Source organism: Drosophila navojoa, chromosome 5, assembly GCF_054131105.1.
Source record: "Drosophila navojoa isolate 15081-1374.11 chromosome 5, UAZ_NAV_1.0, whole genome shotgun sequence".
Taxonomy (NCBI): Eukaryota; Metazoa; Arthropoda; class Insecta; order Diptera; family Drosophilidae; genus Drosophila; species Drosophila navojoa.
Window position 1 is genome coordinate 18,199,115 of NC_142893.1, and position 21,694 is coordinate 18,220,808.

At 39.2% G+C, this 21,694-nt stretch overlaps 1 protein-coding gene and 1 long non-coding RNA gene across 6 annotated transcripts in view; one reads left to right on the forward strand and one right to left on the reverse strand.

Moving 5' to 3' along the window:
- The window catches only part of side-VIII (sidestep VIII), a 90,588-nt gene that overhangs the window by 7,911 nt on the left and 60,983 nt on the right, over positions 1 to 21,694 (forward strand). For 3 of the 5 annotated variants that reach the window (XM_018106688.3, XM_018106691.3, XM_089262441.1), the window contains exon 3: positions 3,357 to 3,377. The exons of the other annotated variants lie outside the window; for them this stretch is intronic. In XM_018106688.3, coding sequence (XP_017962177.2) covers positions 3,357 to 3,377 — 21 coding nt within the window. The remainder of the gene's footprint in view (positions 1 to 3,356; positions 3,378 to 21,694) is intronic. 5 annotated transcript variants of the gene reach the window in all.
- LOC149091138 (uncharacterized) lies at positions 4,060 to 5,038 on the reverse strand. The gene is made up of 2 exons (XR_016197133.1): positions 4,747 to 5,038; positions 4,060 to 4,093 (listed from the first exon to the last, which is right to left on the reverse strand). It is a non-coding gene; the product is annotated as an uncharacterized LOC149091138 (long non-coding RNA).

A 21,694-nucleotide genomic window follows, 5' to 3' on the forward strand; every position in this document is an offset into this window, starting at 1 on the left:
AAAGAAAATGTATAAAAAATAAGTTATATTTTAATTATTAATTTGAAATAGTAATGTTTGATCATAACTTATTATAATTGTATTAAATATTCCATCAGAAAATGTTTACAAGTATAATGTGGGCAGGAAGATCAATAGGATTGATTATTTTTGTTAATTACAAGCTTTAAATCAAAATAAAATTTTGGTTGGTTGCAATTAATATACTGTGAGCAATTAATTTTCTTTTAATTATGAAAAATAATATTATGTCTCTGTTATTAACAACAGAATAGCTGAATGAATATACATAAATTTTATATATTTAAACAAGTCTACATATTTAATATTTGTGAATTTCCCAAGGTTTTACCTTAACTAATTTAGAAGCAGTCCAAGTGTATGCAGCTTAGGGTATATATATACCTTAGGGTATATAGAAGTCATGCAATCCCCGCGCTTAGTACCTCTGCCTTGCTAGCTTTTGGTTCTTCTTTTTTTTTCTGAGTGCTGCCAAAAAATTGATTGCGCCTGGCGGCAAATGCTGCTCCACTTTTTTCACTTTGCGCCATTCTGTCTCTCAGTGAGAGAGTCTGTGTGAAATTTAATTTAAAGTGAAAAGTTTGGCCGCCGTTAAGCCAGCCTATATATGCGTGTCAGTGTGTATGTGTGTGTGTGTGGAACTTTTATTCAATCAACATAAAGTTTATTGTGTGTGAATACGCGCACGCCTTTGTGGCTGTCAAAGCGTCTCTACTGTCGCTGCGTTATTGAATAAATGAAATTTCTGGTTTATTTTGACGAAGTTTATGTGCAAATTTAATACAGTTTAAATTATGTGAAATTGATTTTGATGGCTTCGGCAAATCCAGAGCTAAGCTGATCCTCCCTCATCCGCGCAAAGCTGTCAAATGTGCAAAACTCTTTGTAATCGTGTAATACTCGCCCCGCCATTCGAGCGCAAGGAAGATGCTGGCAAAATAAACAAAACAAAACAAAGCGAAACGAAAAGCCAACTTACTTTACTCTCGGCTGTTAATGGTCAACAGCAGGAGCAGCAGGAGCAGCAGGAGCAGCAGGAGCAGCAGGAGCAGCAGCAGCTGCTGGCAGCGCAATTCGATGGCTTTTAGGGCTTGTTATTCTGTTTGCCTGAGTTATTTCTTGGCGGGGGCCGCTCGCCAGCTGGTCAGCCACCAGAGGAGAAGAAAAACTTTCGCTGGCCATCACTTTCGCCCACTTCCAAGCCAAATAATAATATGTTGCTAATAAATAAGCCATGGCGGGGCCCAGGGGCGACCGTCCAGCTGAAGGACGCACCATATTTTTGTGTTGCAAGTAAACTTTGCAGAGTTTGTGCTGGTCTTCACTTTTTCTTTTTGTGGCCATCGAAAACTTGGCAAGCAAATTGAACAATACGCAGAGCCATATAAACAAAGTTCAGCAAGTTTGCGGACGGCTACAAAAAGTAGCGGAGCCACCAAAATGCCCCGCTAATTGCGCATTCAGTTCAGCGGGTAATCAGGTAGCCAAATTTATTGTGTTCGTTAAAGATGCAAAATTTCAACATTTGCCACTAATGTACAGATATTTGGTTAGTTCATTTGCACAGTGTGTGAGTGTGTGTGCCACATGACGTATGAGCAACACGCGTGCTGGTGTATTAGTCATACGCCATGTGTGCCGGGCCAGTTGGCTACTAATTTAGAGGCCGGGCCGGGCCGGGCCAAGCTCGGTGCACCACACCCAAGCCACAAGCACTTGACTCAAGTCAAAGGACAGCCACACAGTCTGCAATCGTCCAACGATTGAAGGAGCAACGCCTACAGCCAAGCTGCATATTGTTCCATCAGTTTCTGGGCAATGTTTTAGTTTTAGTGTTAAAGTTGGAAACAGTCAAAAGCACTTCGGGGTCTGCAGCTCATATGCATGCCAGGGCGTGGGCGGGTTTTAATAAATTTGGACTTTATGTGTTTTCAATTGAATTCGACAAAAACTTTTCACTTTGGCATTTCAATGTTTTCCAAGTTAACTGCAAGCTGAAGAAACCAGCACGCCTCATCCCCCTCCTCCTCTGCCAAAACCACTTCCTTTGCCAGCTCGAGGAGTATTTATCGCATTTCTATGAAAACAACGTACTTTGAATTTTGCGCAACAACTTCGAAATTATGTTTGGGTTTTCAGCCCGGCGCTCGCTCAATTTGTTGTTATTCTGGTTCATGTTCATGTTCATGTTCTTGTTGCTGTTGCTGTTGTTGTCTGCGTTTGAACAAAGTTTGCCATTTGTTGCCGCAGCGCAGCTTTATAAATGCTTATTTAGAGGCATTTCTGATGAGTTAAGTTTCGACAGCCACAGTAAACTTGGCCTGCTGCTGGCCCCTCCGCACATCTGCGAGTGCTGTGTAGATTGAATATAGATATCGTACGATTGCACTATAAGCTGCACTTTGCCAAAGCGCCAAGTTGCTTGCTAAGCGGCTCGGCTGAGCAAAACTTTCCAAAGACTTAATGGTAAATGTTCAGCATTTTACAAGCATATAAAACATGCAAGACGAGCCTGCGCATGCATGCAAACAAATATGTGTGCAATTCATGGCTACTTTGAGCACATTCGATCACAGAGAACGAAACTATTTAGAATTCGCATGCAAATAAAGAGAATTTTCAATTATACTTAGCAGAACTTGGATAGAAAAACTTGTGCCATTTTATAGTGCACATTTGAATTGAAAACTAGGAAAAGAAAGTAATTAACCAAGCTATATAAAATATTTATATTTATATATTTATATATATAAAATTGAATATAAATATAAAATTGAAGCTGGGTATTGAAATAATAAAATGTTTTATTGATATACGCTGTAAATTAAATGCTTTCACATAAATAAATCCAACTTAAGTAAAAAAAAATGTATATAAATAATTGTGATAAATAGTATTTATTTTATTAAATTTATAATATATTTCAAGTAAATACACATAATATAAAAAAAGTTTATATATATTTGAAAATTTTTTAATATCCATGAAATGTTTCTCAATATTAATAATTTTGCATTATCAAATTTAATATAATTATAAAAAATAAAATAAAATAAAATATAATATAGTTATATTATAATAAAATATATGTCAAAAAAATTGTGTATTGCAAATGGATTTTTTGTATATTATTATTTAGTTAGAATTTAAATTAAATCACAATATAATATTCATATTTATTTTATTACTTATCATTTTATTTTATATTAATACATATCACTTTTAAATTTTAATATTTATAATACATAATTTTGACTAAACTTTATTTTATATTGCAAAATTTTCTTTACTTTTGTTTTTAATTTAATTTAATTTTTATTTTCTTTTCTTTATAGCTTTACTTAATCTGTTGGCTGGTAAGTTCTGTTTTGTTTTATTTATTTTACTTTTTACACACGGCTTTCAGCATGGCTTAGCCCATATAAGGACCACAAAATAAACCCTTCGACAATTTCCAAACACTTAAGAACAATTTTGTGTGCGCCATGGACATCAAAATATTATTGATGCTCGGACACAGCCCAAGCAATTTGCACACACAAAATTGAGCAGGGCAAATAATAAATGCGGCAACAACAGCAGCTGTTGCCACGCCTATCACAGAACAACAGATACACGCCCAGAAGCCAAGAAGCCCAAGCATGAGCGAGCGCAAAAGAGCGCCGGTAAGACCCCAAAACAAAAATCAGCTTAGTAATGAAAGATATCAAAAGCAAAAGCAAAAGCAAAAGCCAGAGCCAACACCATCGACATGAAATCGAAGCGACTTGCTGCCAAGGATGGCACAAAACAACTTCTTTCAGCCGGTCAAAAGTGATGAGCAACAATGGACAGCTCCGCCGAGTGCCGCCCACTAGGTCCACTCTCTCTCTCTCCCTCTCTCTCAGCATCTATATCTGTCTATAGCTTTATTTAGCTCACTGTCAGTCTGTGCGTTTGTGTGTGTAGTTTTCGCTGCTGGCCAAAAACTTTCGCCACTGATTCGACTTGAAAGGCAAAAATTCCAGCGTTGCTTAAGTCGCTGCCTCTGGGGCAGACTTTGTTTTTTTTTCTCATTTTTTGGGCAAGTTTCCTGTAAGCAGAAAGCAGAAAAAAAATCAACTGACAGCGCGTTGAATGACAACGGCAAGGAAAAGTCGCCGCTGCGAGGAGTTTGTCAACGTTTTTCTTGCGAATTGCACACACACATACACAGACACACACACACCCACATACTCACACACACACACACTTGAGTGTACTGTCTGCATGTGCTTTTGGCTCTGTTGTGTTTGGAGTAGCCTACTTAGGGGCCAAGCTGATAGCGTGAAAGCCTTGTGGCTAGGCAGGGAGAGGCCTGAGCACACACACACACACACACACACACTCCACTTGAAACGCAGTTGACGCCGCCAGTTGTTGTTGTTGTTGTGATTTCTTGCTGTTTGCCAAGGACATTGGCGCTGTTTGCCCTGGCTGGCCCATATACATATAGCCTTATAGCCATAGCAAACACACACACACACACACACATACACGCACAGCTCAGTCAGTGCTCATACTTATTCATTTCATGGCTTTGCAAGGACATTTATCATTTTCCTAAGTAGACGGCGGGCGCGTACGTCACAAAAAGGCAGCCCAGCCACGCCCGTTGATTTCTATATTTTATTTCACCAAGGGTGAAGCGAAAAAAAAAAAACAAAAACAGAGAAATACAGCCATGGAAAAAAATTGAAATTTTACCCAAATGTTAAATAGAATTCATTTTGCTTAGTTTCAGATTTGCGGTTCTTCTGCACATTTTGTTGCTTCGTCGTTCGGCCTGTCGCTCGACCAGTTTGTTGTTATTCATGGCGCTTTTTACACTGTTTGCCTCGTGTATTATTTTTTGTTTGCTATATGAATTTATGCAGTGGGCGTGGGGCGTGGGAAAAGTGCCCAATTGGCTGGGCAAAAAAGTGGAAAATTTAAGCCTACTTCAATTTATTTGCGCTCATTAAGTCTGACAGTCGAGATGAGTTCATTTCCTACGGCCACTCGAGCCGACCGACTGACTCACTGACTGATTGCCAGGCGGCTAAAGAGTTCATCGCGCTCTGCTTATAAATACCATTGGAAGCAACATTTAAGACGGCAACAATTTAATATTCTTGCAGCTGCTCCACTCTCGGTTTCGGCATATGCAATGATATTTTCGACAGAGTTTTCGTTCAGTCAGTGCGCCTTAAAGAGACTCACTAATGAACAAATAAAGCTTAGCGAACCGCAACCGAGCAGCAGAGGCAGAAAAAAGGCGCCCAAGATGCGAAAGTAGGCCCTAATAAATCACGGCCAGAAAAGAAATAATACAAATACCGGGCAAATAAAGCCGCTGCCGAGCCACAGCAATGTCAGCCGGGCCGAGATGACAAAACATTTTTGCATGGGAATTCATGTTTGACTTATGAGATTTTCTACGCAAATTCCAGCAGCAGCCGAATGTCCGTTTCTATCACACAAAAGCCAAAATGACAACAACAAACGACAGCCTCAATTATAGGAGCCTCAATTTAACGCACCTCAAATACTCTATTGGTTCAATGAACTTTTTGAAGTTTAAAATAAATTTGAAATATATGAAAAACATTTATATATGCATTTAAATATGTGAATATGCCTAAGAAAATATATGCTGAAATTTCTAAGCAAAAATTCATGCAAATTTCTTATATAAAACATTTCAAGACTCTTGAATATGTAAATTAATAAAATAATTATTTGATATGAGAGTTTGGTATTTTGAGCAGAGAGTTTAGTATTTAACATACATATATTATTCCCATTAGATATAGCATTTCTTGCATCTATAATACAATACTTAGATATAACTAAAAAGCTTCGATATTATTTTTGAATGAAAAAAACAAAAATGGCTTTAAATATTTTAAATATTTGCCTACGGCTTAAAATCAATTTGTTAATTTAATTATATTTTATTTTTTATTATTATAATTATTCAAGTAAGACAAACACAGAGCATTGGGATAAAAAAAAAAAATAAAAATATATTATATATAAATAAAATAAAAATTATATTTACATCTAACAATATAAAGCTTAGAGGTATATTATGTATAATAATTAGGCAAGACACGGTCTAGTTTCTGATTATGTAGGCACTTCAGTTTTCTCCTAGATATTTCTCGAAAATTTGTGGGCTGTTCTATCCAGAACTCTCTTGTGGTATGTCGATTTTGAATTGATATTTCCCAGAGCAACAGACAGCTACATCCACTACGCCTTCAGCTGTGCTGTGATGGGTCAAGCTTGCCAATATGAAAGATTAAAAAGTGCTTGGAAATTGTGCAAAGTGTTTTATATAAATTTGTTGTTTAACCAGCCTCGACTGCGAATGTTTAGCAGTGACAGACAGCAAACTTAATAACAAACTTCTAATACCCAACAAAACTAACAAGCTCTGCTCAAGTGGATGGCTCTCTATGTGTGTGTGTGTGTGTGTGTGTGTCTCACACAAAGTCAACAAGAAATATCAAACAACTTTGTTGAGTCTGCTGCCGCTTGACCATGCCAAGTCCCCTGCACTCCATGACTCTCGGCCGTGCTCCGAGTTTATTGTCGGTTTGACTGTGAGACATAGGAAAAACAGTTGCCCATTGCCTGGCTAGCAACTATTATGCTTTGCTAATCGGCTTAGGCATTTTTGCCTGCCTTACGCTCTGCGTGACGATTTACTAGACAAAGCCCAGCACAGCTCAGACGAGCCAGCTCCGTCCTTCCGCCAGTCACCAGGCACCCCCATCGAAGATAACCTAGTCAAATTGTCTGCACTCTACGGCGTTTTGTTCATTTGTCGCACGCGCCATAAACTCAGACCAGGCCAAACCAGACCAAACCCGACCCAGTCCAGGTAGCGTCGCCACCTGAGCTGTGTGTGGCAAAGGAACTCTGATGAGTGGGCTTTGTTTTTGCAGCCCTCCAAATTTGTGAGGCTTTTGCGGCCTGTGTCTTGCCTCATTTGGCTGGCAGCTTAGGCAGATACGCAGATACGCCCTGGCAAATCCCATGCTCGACCCGATCTAAGGGTCCCCTGTGACCTGGGCACAAAAAATCGTTTTGTGTGTTTTCGTTAGCATTCCGTGTGGAATTTGATACTTGATTATTTGTTGCCGCCCTCAAGCGTGCATAATATATCAAAGCAGCGTCAACGTCAACTCGACGAAGGACTCCAAATCAGAATTTACTGGCATTCGCCTCGCCCTCTCTCTCTCTCTCTATCTCGTCTGGCCCCTGAGTCCATATGCCACTCAGCACATCTGTAGACGTCATGTGTTGGCAGGCAGACATCGTATTTCGGTGTGTTTTTAGTTACATTTTAGTGTCGGTCGCATAATAAATAAATAAATAAACATTTGTGGCCTGTTTTTACCTGTAGGCCTTTCCCTCCCCAACCTTCCGCTACACCCTAATGTGCTCACGTGCGTGCTAAGCACTCGAGAGTTCGCTTTAAGCTTGCTGCCCAACCGAAATCAAAATCAGCATCTCCTCAGCATAAAGTTCGCTCCGTGGCAAAAATGCAAAAGTTTTCCATTAATCTTTAGCACTTCTCGCTGCCATCTTTAGCGGATTTGCATACTCAGACTTGAGCCGGACTTGGCTAACAGCTGAATGCATAAGTATTTTCGCACACCAACGCAACAGCTGAGCCAGAAACTGACCAGCGGCTTAGGGAGGCAGAAGGCAGCAGGAGTCGGCTGCTCTCTATTTTTATTTTTATTGCCCTTCATATCAGTCACAGAGACCTCTAAGGATTCTAAAATGTTCGGACTATGGAAAAGTCTTGCAATACTAAAAAATTTTTATTTTAGTTAGTTATTCGAATTATTTTAAGATGACAATGATTATTATTTTATTTTCTTTTATTTTTTTACTCAATAGACTACTTAGTCTATGTTATTTTTGCTTATTAAAAATTAAATATGATAAGATATAATATTTAATGAATTTAAAAATTAAATTTTATTTAGTAAAACATTATAAGAGAAGGACAAGGTGATATATAATATTACTTTTTTTTTTCTTTTGTTCAAATAATTATTTTAATATAAAAACCTTTTTTTTTTGCTTATTAAAAATCAAATAAAACTTAAATAAAATTTTCACTGATAAAACTTAATAATATTCAATAAACTATTTTTTTCTTCAACATCAATCTGTTGTATTTGAAAATATATTGTATGTTTAATAAATGAATTTGTTCAATTTGCTTTCTTAAAGAAAAAATACTCTAAAGCTGCATCTTGAAATTATTTTACTCGAAGTATTTGCCATTTATATTGAAATTTGATATATGCATATGCGAGAATTCCCCTTGGAAATCCCAGAGATGCATACATACATATAAGTTTGTTGTTCAATCATTAAACCAAGCTAGAAACATTTACCCTTGCGAGCAGGTGGAGATGCCGAAATTAAAAATTGACCAGCAAAACTTTTCATATAAAATAGAAAAGGCTGACAACGGAGCGAGTGAAAATGGAATGAACAAACTTTTGACCAGCGCCCACAACAAAACATGAGAAAAAAACATAGTATATTTATATATAACAGAATATATGTATATATACCCATATATAAATATTTATTTTATTTTGAGCAACAATTTTCACTTTAAGTAAAAACTTTTAAACTAGAGTTGATGCTGATAGAAAATAGAGCGAACAGAGCAGCATAACAGAGATATAGAGGGGAAGAGAGAGAGAGAGAGAGCGAGTGGGTGAGACATACGCAAAGAACATAAAGTCTGATTGAATCAGACACTAAGCCCTGTCACACATTGCCAATTAGTGCAGCCAAAGCCCCCAGTTGGAGCCTACCAATTTGCGAGCTGAGTAATCATAAATGTTAAGTCGTTAGCAGCTCGACAAATGCATTTAACATGGACACGGCCAGACAAGCGCCGGCAGTGAAAGATGCTCAGCGCCGGGCGAACACCTTAAGGGCTTAAAGCCGTAAACCTACAGCAGCCGGCGCCAACAGAAGTTCTCCGACTGTCTGTCTGTCTGTCCGTGTCTGCGGCAAATGGCCAGCATAACTTGCAATTTCATATGTCAGACGAATTGTAATCCTAGCACGCAGAGCTACTCACTTGTGTATGTGTGTGTGTCTGTGTGTGTGTGTGTTATGTAACATTTAAGACCATTTGCATAGAGAGTCTAAATTAAAATTTGACACTGAATAACTGGCTGACGAAATGGCGAGCTGCATGCTTCTTCTGACTTGACTTCTCGCTGTGGCAGACGCAGCTCAAGCAACACGATTCCATTGCATACTTTCTGGCGCTGCATATGAACGGTCTGGAGTTCATCAGTTCGTTCGCCTCTCTCTCTCTCCCTCTCTCTCCTTCAGCACATTTCCTGCACTTTTCTAATTACTACCCCCCACTCAGCTTGTCATAACAAAAAGTTAATTAAACATGTAATTGTTGCCATAGAGCAAAAGGCAAAGATTTCACAATGGCTGGCGCTACGTTTCTCTAGGGTAGCTCGGGGTCTGTTGGCTTTGCATTAAAGTTGGACACATGTTCTCAGCACATGCGAATTTCAGGCAGTCATTTGAATAGCTGACGCATATACATCATGCCACATGCATCATGCCATCTTTGCAGTCAAAGAGTATCAGAATTGCCGTCAGCGTGAAATTTGATTAACTTCAGCTCGAGCTCGGGCTGGCATTGTGCTGCACTCTCTTGGGCTGGTCTTGGAGTGGTACGACGGGCAATTAGCAACGCGGTTAGCCTCGGCGTGGGCAACGTGTGACACGGCGGCACCACTCGAAAAGCGCAGCGCCAGTGCACCACTTGAGCCAACCACCGCCAGTAGCCACCCAGTGGCCATAGCCACTACACCCACTCGCTGTTGGCCAACAGCAGCCAGCGGACGGCACTTCAAAGTACAATAACAATTTTACAATTAAATTTCGCTTTTATTTCGCTTGCCAGATATTGTGGCATTTGCTTCTCTTGTAGTCCTGAATGTAGTTGTCGTTGCAATTGTAGTTGTCGTTGTAGTTGTAGTTGTCGTTGTAGTTGCAGTTGAGCTCGCCCGCCTCCCCGCCTCTTGGCATGCACTCTTTATTTTATTGCTTCAAATTGTTTGTAGCCATTTCGCATTTGTGCCGCCCGGTTGCGCATCAGCGACGTAGAAACATTTAACTTCTGGAACAAGCAAAAAAAAATAGAAAAGAAAAATTGCAAAAAAAAAAAATAGAGCTATAAAAAAGAAAATACAGAAAAAATTGAGAAAAAATTCCACATTTCGCAGCAACTAAAACCAACTACACTTAAACAAGTAGAACTAAAAACAGCGACAGCAGCAGCAGCGGCGGCAGCGGCAGCGGCGGCAGCGGCAGCGGCGTCGGCGTTGGCGACGACAGCAAAAAAGTTGTCAACTCGCCTTCCACATGGGACAGCAGCTACAGCTACAGCTACAGCCACAGCTTCATCTGCAGCTCTAGCTCCGAAACGAACGCCTTCTGCAGCTCTCAGCATTAGTTCTAGTTGCAGTGCCAGTCGAGTTTCGCGCACTTTACGGCGGACTATTTGGCCCCGGACACAGCGCACAGCGCGCAGGACATGGGACAGGGGACTGGGCCAGGGCATAGAGGGCATTATAAAGGGGCAAGTGCGCACACAAAACGGGCAAAAGAAAAGCAAAAGCAAAAACTAAAAGCACATTTCAGCTTGAACTCCCACAGCGAGCCGAACCAAATGAAATTGCCAACGTGAAAGTGTATAAAAATGCAGGACCACGCAGAGAGGCGGAAGCAAAGGCAAAGGCGAATGCGAAAGGGGAAAGGCGAAAGCGAAGGCGGAGGCAGAGGCGGCTTCTGTCCATGTGGGCGTGCACAGAGCTGCCACAGCATGTCATGCCTTTGCCGGCTGTTAAACTGTAAAGTAAACGTACAAAATGTTAAATCAAAGCTAAACAAAAGAGGCGTAACTGGCAAACTGGCTCTTCAGCCCTGGAGAGCAGCGCCTCGCCCAGCAGCTGCTCCTGGTCAGCTTAAGCTACAACCAGGCGGGCGGCAAAGGCATCACACCAGCTGCTGCAGCTTCTACTGCAGTCTCCACTTGAGCCTTGTAAGTAACTGTGAACTGGGAACTGCACTGCTAGCCAAGTTTGTGCGGTGCTTAACTGTGCCTAGTGGCAACTGTTGACCTGTCATTGCCTGCACTCTGGCTCGCAATATGATAAGCAACTACAGCCAATTTGGTATAAACAATATGTTTTCGGCAGGCGGCATATAATCCAAATATATTTTAAAAGAATTCTGTAGACATTTAATGAAAACTTTATAAGAAATTAATATATTTTTCAATTCTTTTTATAATTTCACTATGTTGTATACTTCCACCTTTTTTAATATTACAATGTATTATGATTAATGGTATAATTATGAGATATATTTAAAAATACGCAAATTGGGATATTTTATATTAGAAAATAATAAAAATAAAATAAGTTTCTTGCAGAGCTATTAAAGAAGAAAGGGATAAATAAAATAGAAAGTTAGTTCTAATATTTTAATGACAGTTAATATTCGTTAAATACACACATTTTATAGAATTAATACATCCCAATATTATATTCAATTATTGCATGGGATATAAAAAAATAAACTATATACATATACATATATGTATAGCTAAAGTTTGCTCTAGAATTATTGAGAAAAATAAATGTCAACATTAAGTAGAAAGAAAATTATTACAAATAATATTAAATATTCATTTATTAAATATGTTATATGTCTGCAAATAATATTTAAATAAGACATTAGCTTATATATTATGAATACCATATGTCTGAAATTGATTGAGTTTACATTAAATGGTAGCTTAATATAAGTTGGAGCAACTGTTAGGTAACATAATGTTAAGAAAATGGAATAAAACATAGCAGAGCTGCAATAGAAAGAGTCAATGAGACGGGCATATAGATAGCTTCAGCAATGCGAGGAGCGAGAATGAAAACAGAGAGAGTCGTTGCGTAGAAACGATCGATCGGATCGAAACGAACTTATTTCACAAATAGAATGACAGTGTGAGTGAGATAAAATTAACAGAAAGAGCAGCAGCAGCTCAAAATTGAGAAGCTTTAACAAAACATATAATAGTGATCGATTTATAAAAATCATTTCAACACTTACAACTGCGATAAAAAATAGGAGTACTAATAGTACTAGCTCTCACTAAAAAACAGTTTCAACTGAATACAAAGATTAACTTAAATAATCTACGATATAAAAGTCAAATGTATTGATAGGGAAACCTGATCGACATGCAAAACTTTCCCGTTTATTATTTTACAATCTGTTTATGAAAAACTGCAAGTGGAAATCAATAAATAAGTTCAACAATTAAATTAAGCTGAAAGTCAATTTATGCTCTACATAATTTTCGGTGTAAAAAACAAAAATCCATAAAACTTAATATACAGCCAAATATGTTGAATATGAAAATCCAATTTGGTTGGCTATAATAATATTTATACAAATCCATTGATTTAATAAAAATTCTCGAAAAAAGAAAATGTCACATGATACTCACAAATTGAAAGTAAGTTTGTGTGTGTGTGTGCGTGTGTGTGTTTTGCTCATGCATTTTTTAGCACACATTAAGCCTGTCGAGGCATTATTAATGCCGCTTCATTATGAAATTGTGCAACAAATAATAAATCGATTAAGCAAATATTTGTCAGCGCTAAAAATATGTATATTTCATAGCTTCCTTTCAGGCCTTGTTTTTACTGCTGTTTCTGCTATTGTTGTTGCTGTTGTTGTTATTGCTGTTTGAGTTTCCCAAAGCCATATGCATTTGTGTGCCATCCATTTTAATATTTCAACAGAACCAGAAATGACGTTGTAAACCCGACTCGGCTATATGTCAAATATGCCACACACACACTCATCTACTCACACAGACATGCTCTGGTTTTTTTTTTTTAAATTTGCATGTAAATTCCATTGCACGGACATGAAAATGTATTTTGGCTTTGCACTGGGATCTGCCGGGCGCTGCTACTGCATTTTAATAAATTTATGATTTTATTTACATTTTTTATTTCTGGTTTCTTTTTTTCTGTTCCCTTCTCTCCTTTTTTTTTCATTTCATTTTACTTCTTCAGCTCGCTGCAAAATGTGTGTCAATCGCTTGACAATTTCGCTCGGTAGCAGCAACAAAAAAATGTGCGACGCCCATAAATAACGCGCGCATTTTGGTTATATTTGCTGTATGAGATTTATAAATGTTTTTGCCAAATCGACAGAAATTTCGCCCACCACAATTTATTGACAAAATGAAAAAATAATTGAAATATTTGCCAATCAATGGGGCAAGCGATAAGGCACAAACACGGCGAGTTCCCAGGAATTCCCAATAGCTGTCTGCGTCACGTTAATAAGCTCCCTTTCGCTCACTCCCGCGCACCCACGCTCCCCCTCTCTCTCTCTATCTATCCTTCACACGCTTTCTGGCAGCCCTTGGCGCATTGCTACCCGCATTGCAACCCCGACCCACGTTCATGCCAAGGGCTGCCTTTATTGTCTTAGTCCTGTATGCACGTATGTGTGTGTGTGTGGGTGAGTGTATGTGTTATACTGTGCGCGGCATTCGACGTTCACATTCTGCGCTCGCTGTCAGCCGTCGTCGTCTTTGGTGTATTGCCTGTCTTCTATGTTATGTCCTTTGTGCCGTTGTCCGGGCGGGCTGTCGATTATCGAGTCGAGATTATTAACCTGTCAGTTAAGCGCTTTATCCTGCCAGCCATAGCAGCGACTTGATCGCTTTTCCCAGCTGCCTTTGTTATTGCAGCCAGTGACAGAAGCAGCGCAAATAATGTTAGAGAAATTGTTATTAAGCAGCGCAACAATTTTTACAGCATGCGCCAAGCAATGTCAAGAAAAATAATTACAAAATCTATACAAATTTAATATACTCCTTAAAGCAGATATATAACTTTAAAAATACAAATTTATATATTTTAAAATAAATATTTGAAAAACAAAAATATAATAATATACTTTAATATAATATAATTAATATATATTTTTTAATTAGAGGAAATTTTAATAAATATATAAATAATTTTTAGTAAAGGCAACTAAATTTATAAAAATTAAATATACTCCCAAAACATTTTATATAAAGTAAAACATATATTTTTTTATGTTTATTATTATTAATATTAAAAAAATATATATAGATATATATAATATATGTATTTATTATATACTTTAAGATATTTAATTTGTTTTAAAGTATTAGGATAAATAACAAATATAATTTAATTAATTCTTAGGGCGTATTGTATTAATTAGTATTTTATTTATTTATTTTTTGGTTTTATTTTTGGTTTAGGCTAATTAGTTCTTGAATATGTCTGCATCAACTGGAAAACATAAATAATGTTAAAGAATACAGACATTCTCAGAATTGAGACGCGAGAAAAAAAAATACAATTTATAAGCGAGACAAACAGACACAGAGAGAGGGTGAGAGAGAGAGAGAGAGAGGACTGTGAGAGTCACTGCTTTTTTGTGCCTGTGTGGGCGTAGTCTGCTCTTTGGGCTCCGTCCATTGATGTCATTATAAATAATGTTGCATATTCAATCATATCATTTACATAGACACACTCACTCACACACACACAGAGAGAGAGAGAGAGTCACACACAGGTGACTGACAGACGCCTCCTATGCGCATCTCTGTCTGTGAAAGGCTTTTGCAAATATTTTGCAATTTTACAATATGTCGAAAGCGCTTTTTACAAATGTGTCTATCATATATCAAAGTTGCCAAATGGCACAGCTCCCACCCCCGCCCCCGCCAGCTGTTGCTAAATAAAGTGAAATATGATATTAACTGCCAGCACAATGGCAGTTGTATGTTGCACATTGCAGAGCGGAGCCAGCGCGCAATTGGGTTTTCTTTTCACAATTCCCTGCTATAGAGTCTACACACATATATCTCGGCAGATATGACTCAATAATGATTCATGGCACGGGTGAATGCACTCAAATGCCCACACTCTCGCGCCGCCCACTGAATGGATCATAAAGCGGGCGATGGGCTTTACGGCACGCCCTCAAGTATGCACTTAAAAATTGAAACTATTTTCTTTTAGGGGTTCAGTCCACGCCATAAGAGGACTTTTCGTGCTGAAGTAGCAGCAGGAGCAGGAACAGCAGGAACAGCGCCCCAACATTATTTTGTAGGCCGGCTGGTAAACAAAACGGTGAACATTGGACAAGTGGCCGACGCGACGGCCGGCGCAATCCCGGACACCAAATGCAATTTGAGTGAACTCTTGTTGGGTTGCGCTCGCCTGAACAGCAACATGACGGTGCTGCCTCTCTCTGTATGTGTGTGTGTGTGTGTGTGCGTGTGTGTGTTGTCAGGGATTTTCGTTGACCGCACACACAAATTTTGCATGCGACAAAGACCGCAGCACAGACAGGAACAAAGTGGCTGAGCTAAGGCAGGAGCAGGAGTTAGTGTTAGTTGTTTTGTTTCGTTTTGTTTCGTTGGGCTTGTAGTCGTAAAAGCCAAAAATGGGTTATATACATATACATATGTATGCCAAGCAGACAACACAAAAGCTGCGTTGACAAGGACACCCGCCTAGAGCAAAAACAACAGTTGAACTTTTGCACCCGCCGGCCAAGTGGTTGCCCGGCCGCTGCCCACATCACAAAGAGCTGCCATTTTTGAATGCTCTGTCCGGGAGCAACGAAATGGAACTCCACTGGACACAGGCAACAACAGCAGCAGCAGCAGCAACAACAAAATTGAGAAAAACATTTTGAAAAAAACTAAAAAATTTGCATAATTTTGGATGCAGCTGCCTGTGGCTGAGTCGAGTTTTGAGGACGCCTCTGCCGGCTGCTCTCTGGCTGTGTAAAATGCTCATAAATAAATGAACATGGCCCCAGCCTAGATGCATTTTCCTTCTGTCAGCTATGGCTCGACTATGACTGCATCTGTATCCGACTCCTGCTGGAGTGGGGCAGCGGCGGATGCATGTCAGTGGCTCGGCTCGGCTCGGTCGCCATTTATGGCGCGTTGGAACAGCACGGAATAACATGAAATAAATAATAACTTTTTGCCACTGACTTTGCCATGGCTAAAGCAGCACGGCTTGCCGCTCCAACCCACAGCCACACAGCCCCACTGCCCCAGATCACCCCCCAGCCGACGCCTTTGTGGCTCGGCCTGGCCGGGCTGTTGAGTTAATTAAAATTTAAAAGCCGCCGCTCGGCCGGGAATTGCAATTGCCATATCCAGCTTGTGCGACTGTTGCCATTATTGTTACTACCACTATTATGGGACCGGTTAAAATGATGTTCTACTGTACGTAGTACTCTGACTCCGACACCACACAACATTGCGTGCACTCATATTCCTATAAATCACATGTTTTTTTAGTTAGTCTCAAATTCAAGGGAAATTTCATTGGATATTTTTCTCTATTTATTTTTTTTTTTTTTTTTATATATTTTTATTAATTAATTTATGGCTGCTCTACCTTTTTTTCAGTGAACAAAAATTAATTTATAAATATTTAAAACTATGAGACTATGAAATGTGGCAAATATTTTCCTTTGCTGCCTGGCGTGATACAATTTCAATTGTTAATTTCCGTTTATTTTTATGAAGCTTAAAATATACTTCTAAGTAAATTCTAAACAAAATAGCCTCACTTAGCTGAAAGCCTCTTTGACTCCCACATTTAAAGACTCTAATTGACTTTTTCGCAGAATTATTATGTTTGTACATCTTCACAACTTCCACAAGTCAGACGGCGTCAGTGACCCATTATCATTATAGTCTAGACACTGAAAAATTAAGCTTGCCGTTTTTCTCAAGTCCTGCCTGAAGTATGTTTATATATATATGTGTGCGTGTTTAGCTGATACTGATAGATATTCAACCCTAATAACTCAATTCGTGCCAGCATCGCTAACCCACATCAAATTCTTAATTTTTTATTTTTTTGTCCCAGCGAAACGCAATCAAAAATGTTTGGCCAGACGCATTAAAATCAAATCGAAATTAGGCACATAAAAGCTATTAATCTTTTGTCACAGCCACAATGCCCCACCAGCACCACCAGAACCACCAGCAACAGCAGCAACAACAGCCCCAACGCTGCCCCACTCAATCAACAATCGCATTATCAGCGCTTAAACATAAGGCCGCAGCCAAACATATAGAAACGAGCCTATCTGACAAATGCAATCTATACAAATGTCCATGTGTGTGTGTGTCGAGCACATTTAAATTATTTATACGCGCAACAACATTTAAAATTGCAAAATTGTCTGTGGCTAAATCGTTTTGCCAGTTCCATTTCCCTTCCTCGCATTCAGCTCGATTTCCTTGCTCACGCGCGTGCATTTCGGTCAGATTTGATGCTGTATGTGTGCGTGTGTGTGTGTGTGTGTGCGTGTGGGCCACAACAAAACACAGTCGTTTATGGCTTTTATGTGGTTTTATACACAGTCTGTCGGCTGGCTTTTGTTTTCGCTGCGTTTTTAATTTGATGTTTATCAATTTGTGACCAAAAATTCAAATCGAAACGAGAAGAGAACAGAAAGGAATAGAAAAGAAAAAAAAATAAAAATAAAAATAAAATAAATTAAAATTAAAATTCAATTCCTGTACAAGCTTACTGCCTGTGAAAATAATTTCCTTGATCAAATTCCATTTTATTCCCAGTTCTTCAGCTAGCTGTAGATCAGCTTCCTTTTCCCATTCATAATGACATATGTTAGATTTAATTTTTCATTATCTGCTTATTAGGCGTCTAATGTGTGCCAATTCTGTAGACAAAGCCACGCCCACGCCGGCGTGGAGCTCAACTCAACTCCAGGGGCTGGGGCAGAACTTTGCCCCACTTTTCTTTGGTTTGTCTGTAGTTTGCCTCAAATGTCATTGAGATTAAATTTTGCGTGAAAGTAGCATTTTAAAAATGTATAAATGTATGTGTGACGCCCTCTGTGTGTGTATGTGTGTTTGTTTGTGTGAGCTCGCGCGTAACAATTGTTGTTGCTGCTGTTGTTATTTTTATTGTTGCTGGCGGCATTAAAAGCAAAGGGCGCGACTGAAGCAACAGTCGCCCGGCTCAAGCTTAAGACGTGCCATATATTGTAGTCTACTTCAGTGCGCGCACAGGCAGCTTTATGTAGCTCACACACACGCACACACACACACAACTCACAACACGTGACGGCTGCGTCACGCACTGGGCTTTGGTGGCAGGTGGGCTTTGGCGTACAAAACCAAAGGCTCTACGCCGGGATCTGGCTTTGACTGCGGCTCTAGCTTCGACTGTGGCTTTGTACTTGCCGCTACGCTTATATATCTGTGTGGCTGCGTATGTGTGTGCGTGTGTGTGTGTGCTTTAAACAATTGTTTTGCCCGGCTGTTGTGCTGCTGCCTTCTTGCTTCGGCTGGCCTTTGTTTGCGGCCTCTGGATATCCCATGCGCCCATCTCCTCAGCTTTGTCGCCCATTTCCCCCCATCTTCGCTTGCCGACAGTACGACCGTCTGTCTGACTGTCTGCCTGTCTGCTTGTGGGTCTTATGCTTTTATCCTTTTTACATTTGTTTGCCTACTGCGCTCCCCAATGTGTGTTTGTTTGTTGCGCTGCGATTGAATGAACCTCATGGATTTGTTGACGTTTAACTGTGTTTTATGCCAAATCCCCATTCGCCTGCCGTTTTGTTTCATTGGGGTGCGAATGAAGAAACAACAAAAAACAGTTTGCCAGCTAAATTTTTGATCACCAAATGTCGAAATTGACACAAAGAGCAAGAGTCGTTGAATTGCTAATAAATATATGGTTTTATTGGATTTTTAATTTATTTATTTGCATATGAAGATAAATTTAATTTGTATTAATGCAGACTAAATTAAAATGAGCAAATTGGACAATTTTATTTCTAAGAATTCTATTAAACGTATACGTAATATTTCATATTTCGGCTGAAAGAATTTCTGTTTTGTTCAATTCAATCCTCACTCGATTTGAGCTGATTTTTGTGTAAACTTAAATTCAGAATGCGTATGGCTGCATCAGTTCCCCATTCAGGAGGGTTGGCAAATAAAACGGATTTCAGTTAAATTTGCCTAAACCAAATCAGAGATACATCTGGAGAGCTCTGGTTGGCCCGGTTACCGGGCTGCTGGGCTGCTGGGAATAAATGCCATTTTTGTTGCTCTGAATTGCTTTATTCATTTTCGCATGAATTCTGCTGAGGTGGGAGAGTGGTGGGAGGCCACATTACATACATTTGATTGTACATTAAAGCGGACTGTATATAGACTGCATAACTAGGCTACAAAAGGTGTATTTGTCAGGTGGCCTTTTTCATTTCATTCTCTCTTTTTCTCGTTTTTTCTTTGCTGTGCTGTTCAACTTTTTGGTCAAAATCTTTTGATAACCATATTTACGCCCACTTTGTGTTGTATTTCATGGGAGATGTTGTGCAGCCATTGAAAAGATGGGTAAACAGACGCATTGAAGTACCGTAAATCCCATATACTTACTGCCTCGCTCTATATACTCTATATATGTATATAATTGTATACATGTGTGTGTGTGTGTGAGCAAACAGTTGTATGTGGCATGGCCTTACATGGCTGCACAGTGTACGAGGTTATGGCATGTTATTTTTGGTACCCAACCGAAAGGTTCCGTCCGCCTACGTGCATTGTGTGGCTAATAAAGTACAAAGCAAACAGCTAAAGCAACAACTATGCGTATTGGAAAAAGAGATATTACATATACATACATATATATATATATATATATATGTATGTATGCTTTTACTGCATTTACACAGCGTCAAATATTGGACACTTTAAGCAACGCGCCCATGTGAGGGATGACACCGCACATTGTATCCCGGGCTCTGCGGTCAGACAATACGCCTTTTCACACCTAAGCGTCAGCGGCGCCACACAAAACCACAGCAACAGCAACAGCAACAAAGGCAATAAAAACCACTCGTATATAGTTATTTATAACAATGACACTGCTCGGCCATGTCAACTGCTCCACAATGGCGCTCAATGGGGCCCAAACAATGGCGGCTGCTTTTTTTTTCCCTGCCCCCAACTCTGCTCACATGCGCCGTGCACTAAATACAAACTTAAATTGAATATTTATTAAAAAAGTGAAAAGAAAAATAATAGCCAGAAGAAGTGGCTCAGCTTTAGAAGAGTATATGGGATAATTTACCGAGGGGAGATTAAAGATGTGTATGAATGTCCAGGGGAAGTTTGCATTGAATGCATTAAATTTATGTATATAGATGTGATATGATGATTTGTTACTATGTTCATTATAGTATTTATTATTATTAGCTAGTAAAAGAAACAAATGAAAACTTAAATTATATTTATATACAATATTAAAGCAAAAATATATTATATGTATATTTATACAGTCTATATTTATTATACTATACAAATAAATGCATAATAAAATTTAATTTAGAAATATGCGAATATTATTATATTAAACACCTGCTGTAGATTCAGACTTGCTTGTTAAACATAAATAATTTTTAATATAATATTCCATAGATAATTTTATCTCGATCTGCAAATATTTGTTTTAAATATTTCAGTAAAAATAAAATAACTGCTATCCATAACATAGAAATTCTGGTTAGAATTCAAATAATAGTTGAATATAATTTTTTTAAATACTAAATTTCGGAATAGCTTAAGCCGCTGTGACCTTAGCAGATTGCCCTCGAAGCGACGCTCTTTATGAGTTAGGGTGAACCCAAACTCAAACTCCAACTCCAACTCCAACCCAAACCCAAACCCAAACGCAGTAAAGCGCCGCAACACAAATGCCATCAAAGGCCGTTTTGTGTGCTACTAAAACATCACTCCACTCATTCGACGCAAATGCTGTGCTGTTGAAAAAAGCTTCGTGACACGCATACAAATGTCGCACACACACTCATAGACACACACATAGACACACACACACAGGCGCACGCACAACGGAAGTGTGCCCTGGCGACATTAGCGCCATTTTGTCGTAATTAATGTGCGCCATATTAGTTGCTATTTGGCCATTTTTCACATACACACAAGCACACACATACACACTCACACACACACTCAGCACTGTTGAGGCAAAACTTTTGCAATTTTAGTTGAAGAATTTTACTCAACATCTGCCTGCCACGTAGCATGCCGCAGCCAACTTAACAAGCATAAGCGACGCCTGCTGCTACCCAATTCCAGCTGCTGGCTGCCTGTAGAGGTGCTCGTGCAGGATGGTATAGTAAATAGCTGTATCTGTGTAACTGTGTCTGTTCGGGTGCCTCGTCTAGACGTTCATCTTTCATCTTTATGGCACAACGCATTGGAAATATCTGAAACAACACACATTTTGCGACTACTTTTCATGGCACGCATAATTAGCAGCGCTTTGGGGGCGACCGAGAGATAAATACAAATACCAAATGACGCAGTGGGCATGGTCAGCCATCCGTGTGGCCTTGAAGCGTGTATCAAATTTGGACCACAATCTACCAATCAGCGGGTGGGTGGAAAGCATATATTATGCGAGGGTTGCAATCAGACTGCCAAGCAGAGGTGTCGCAA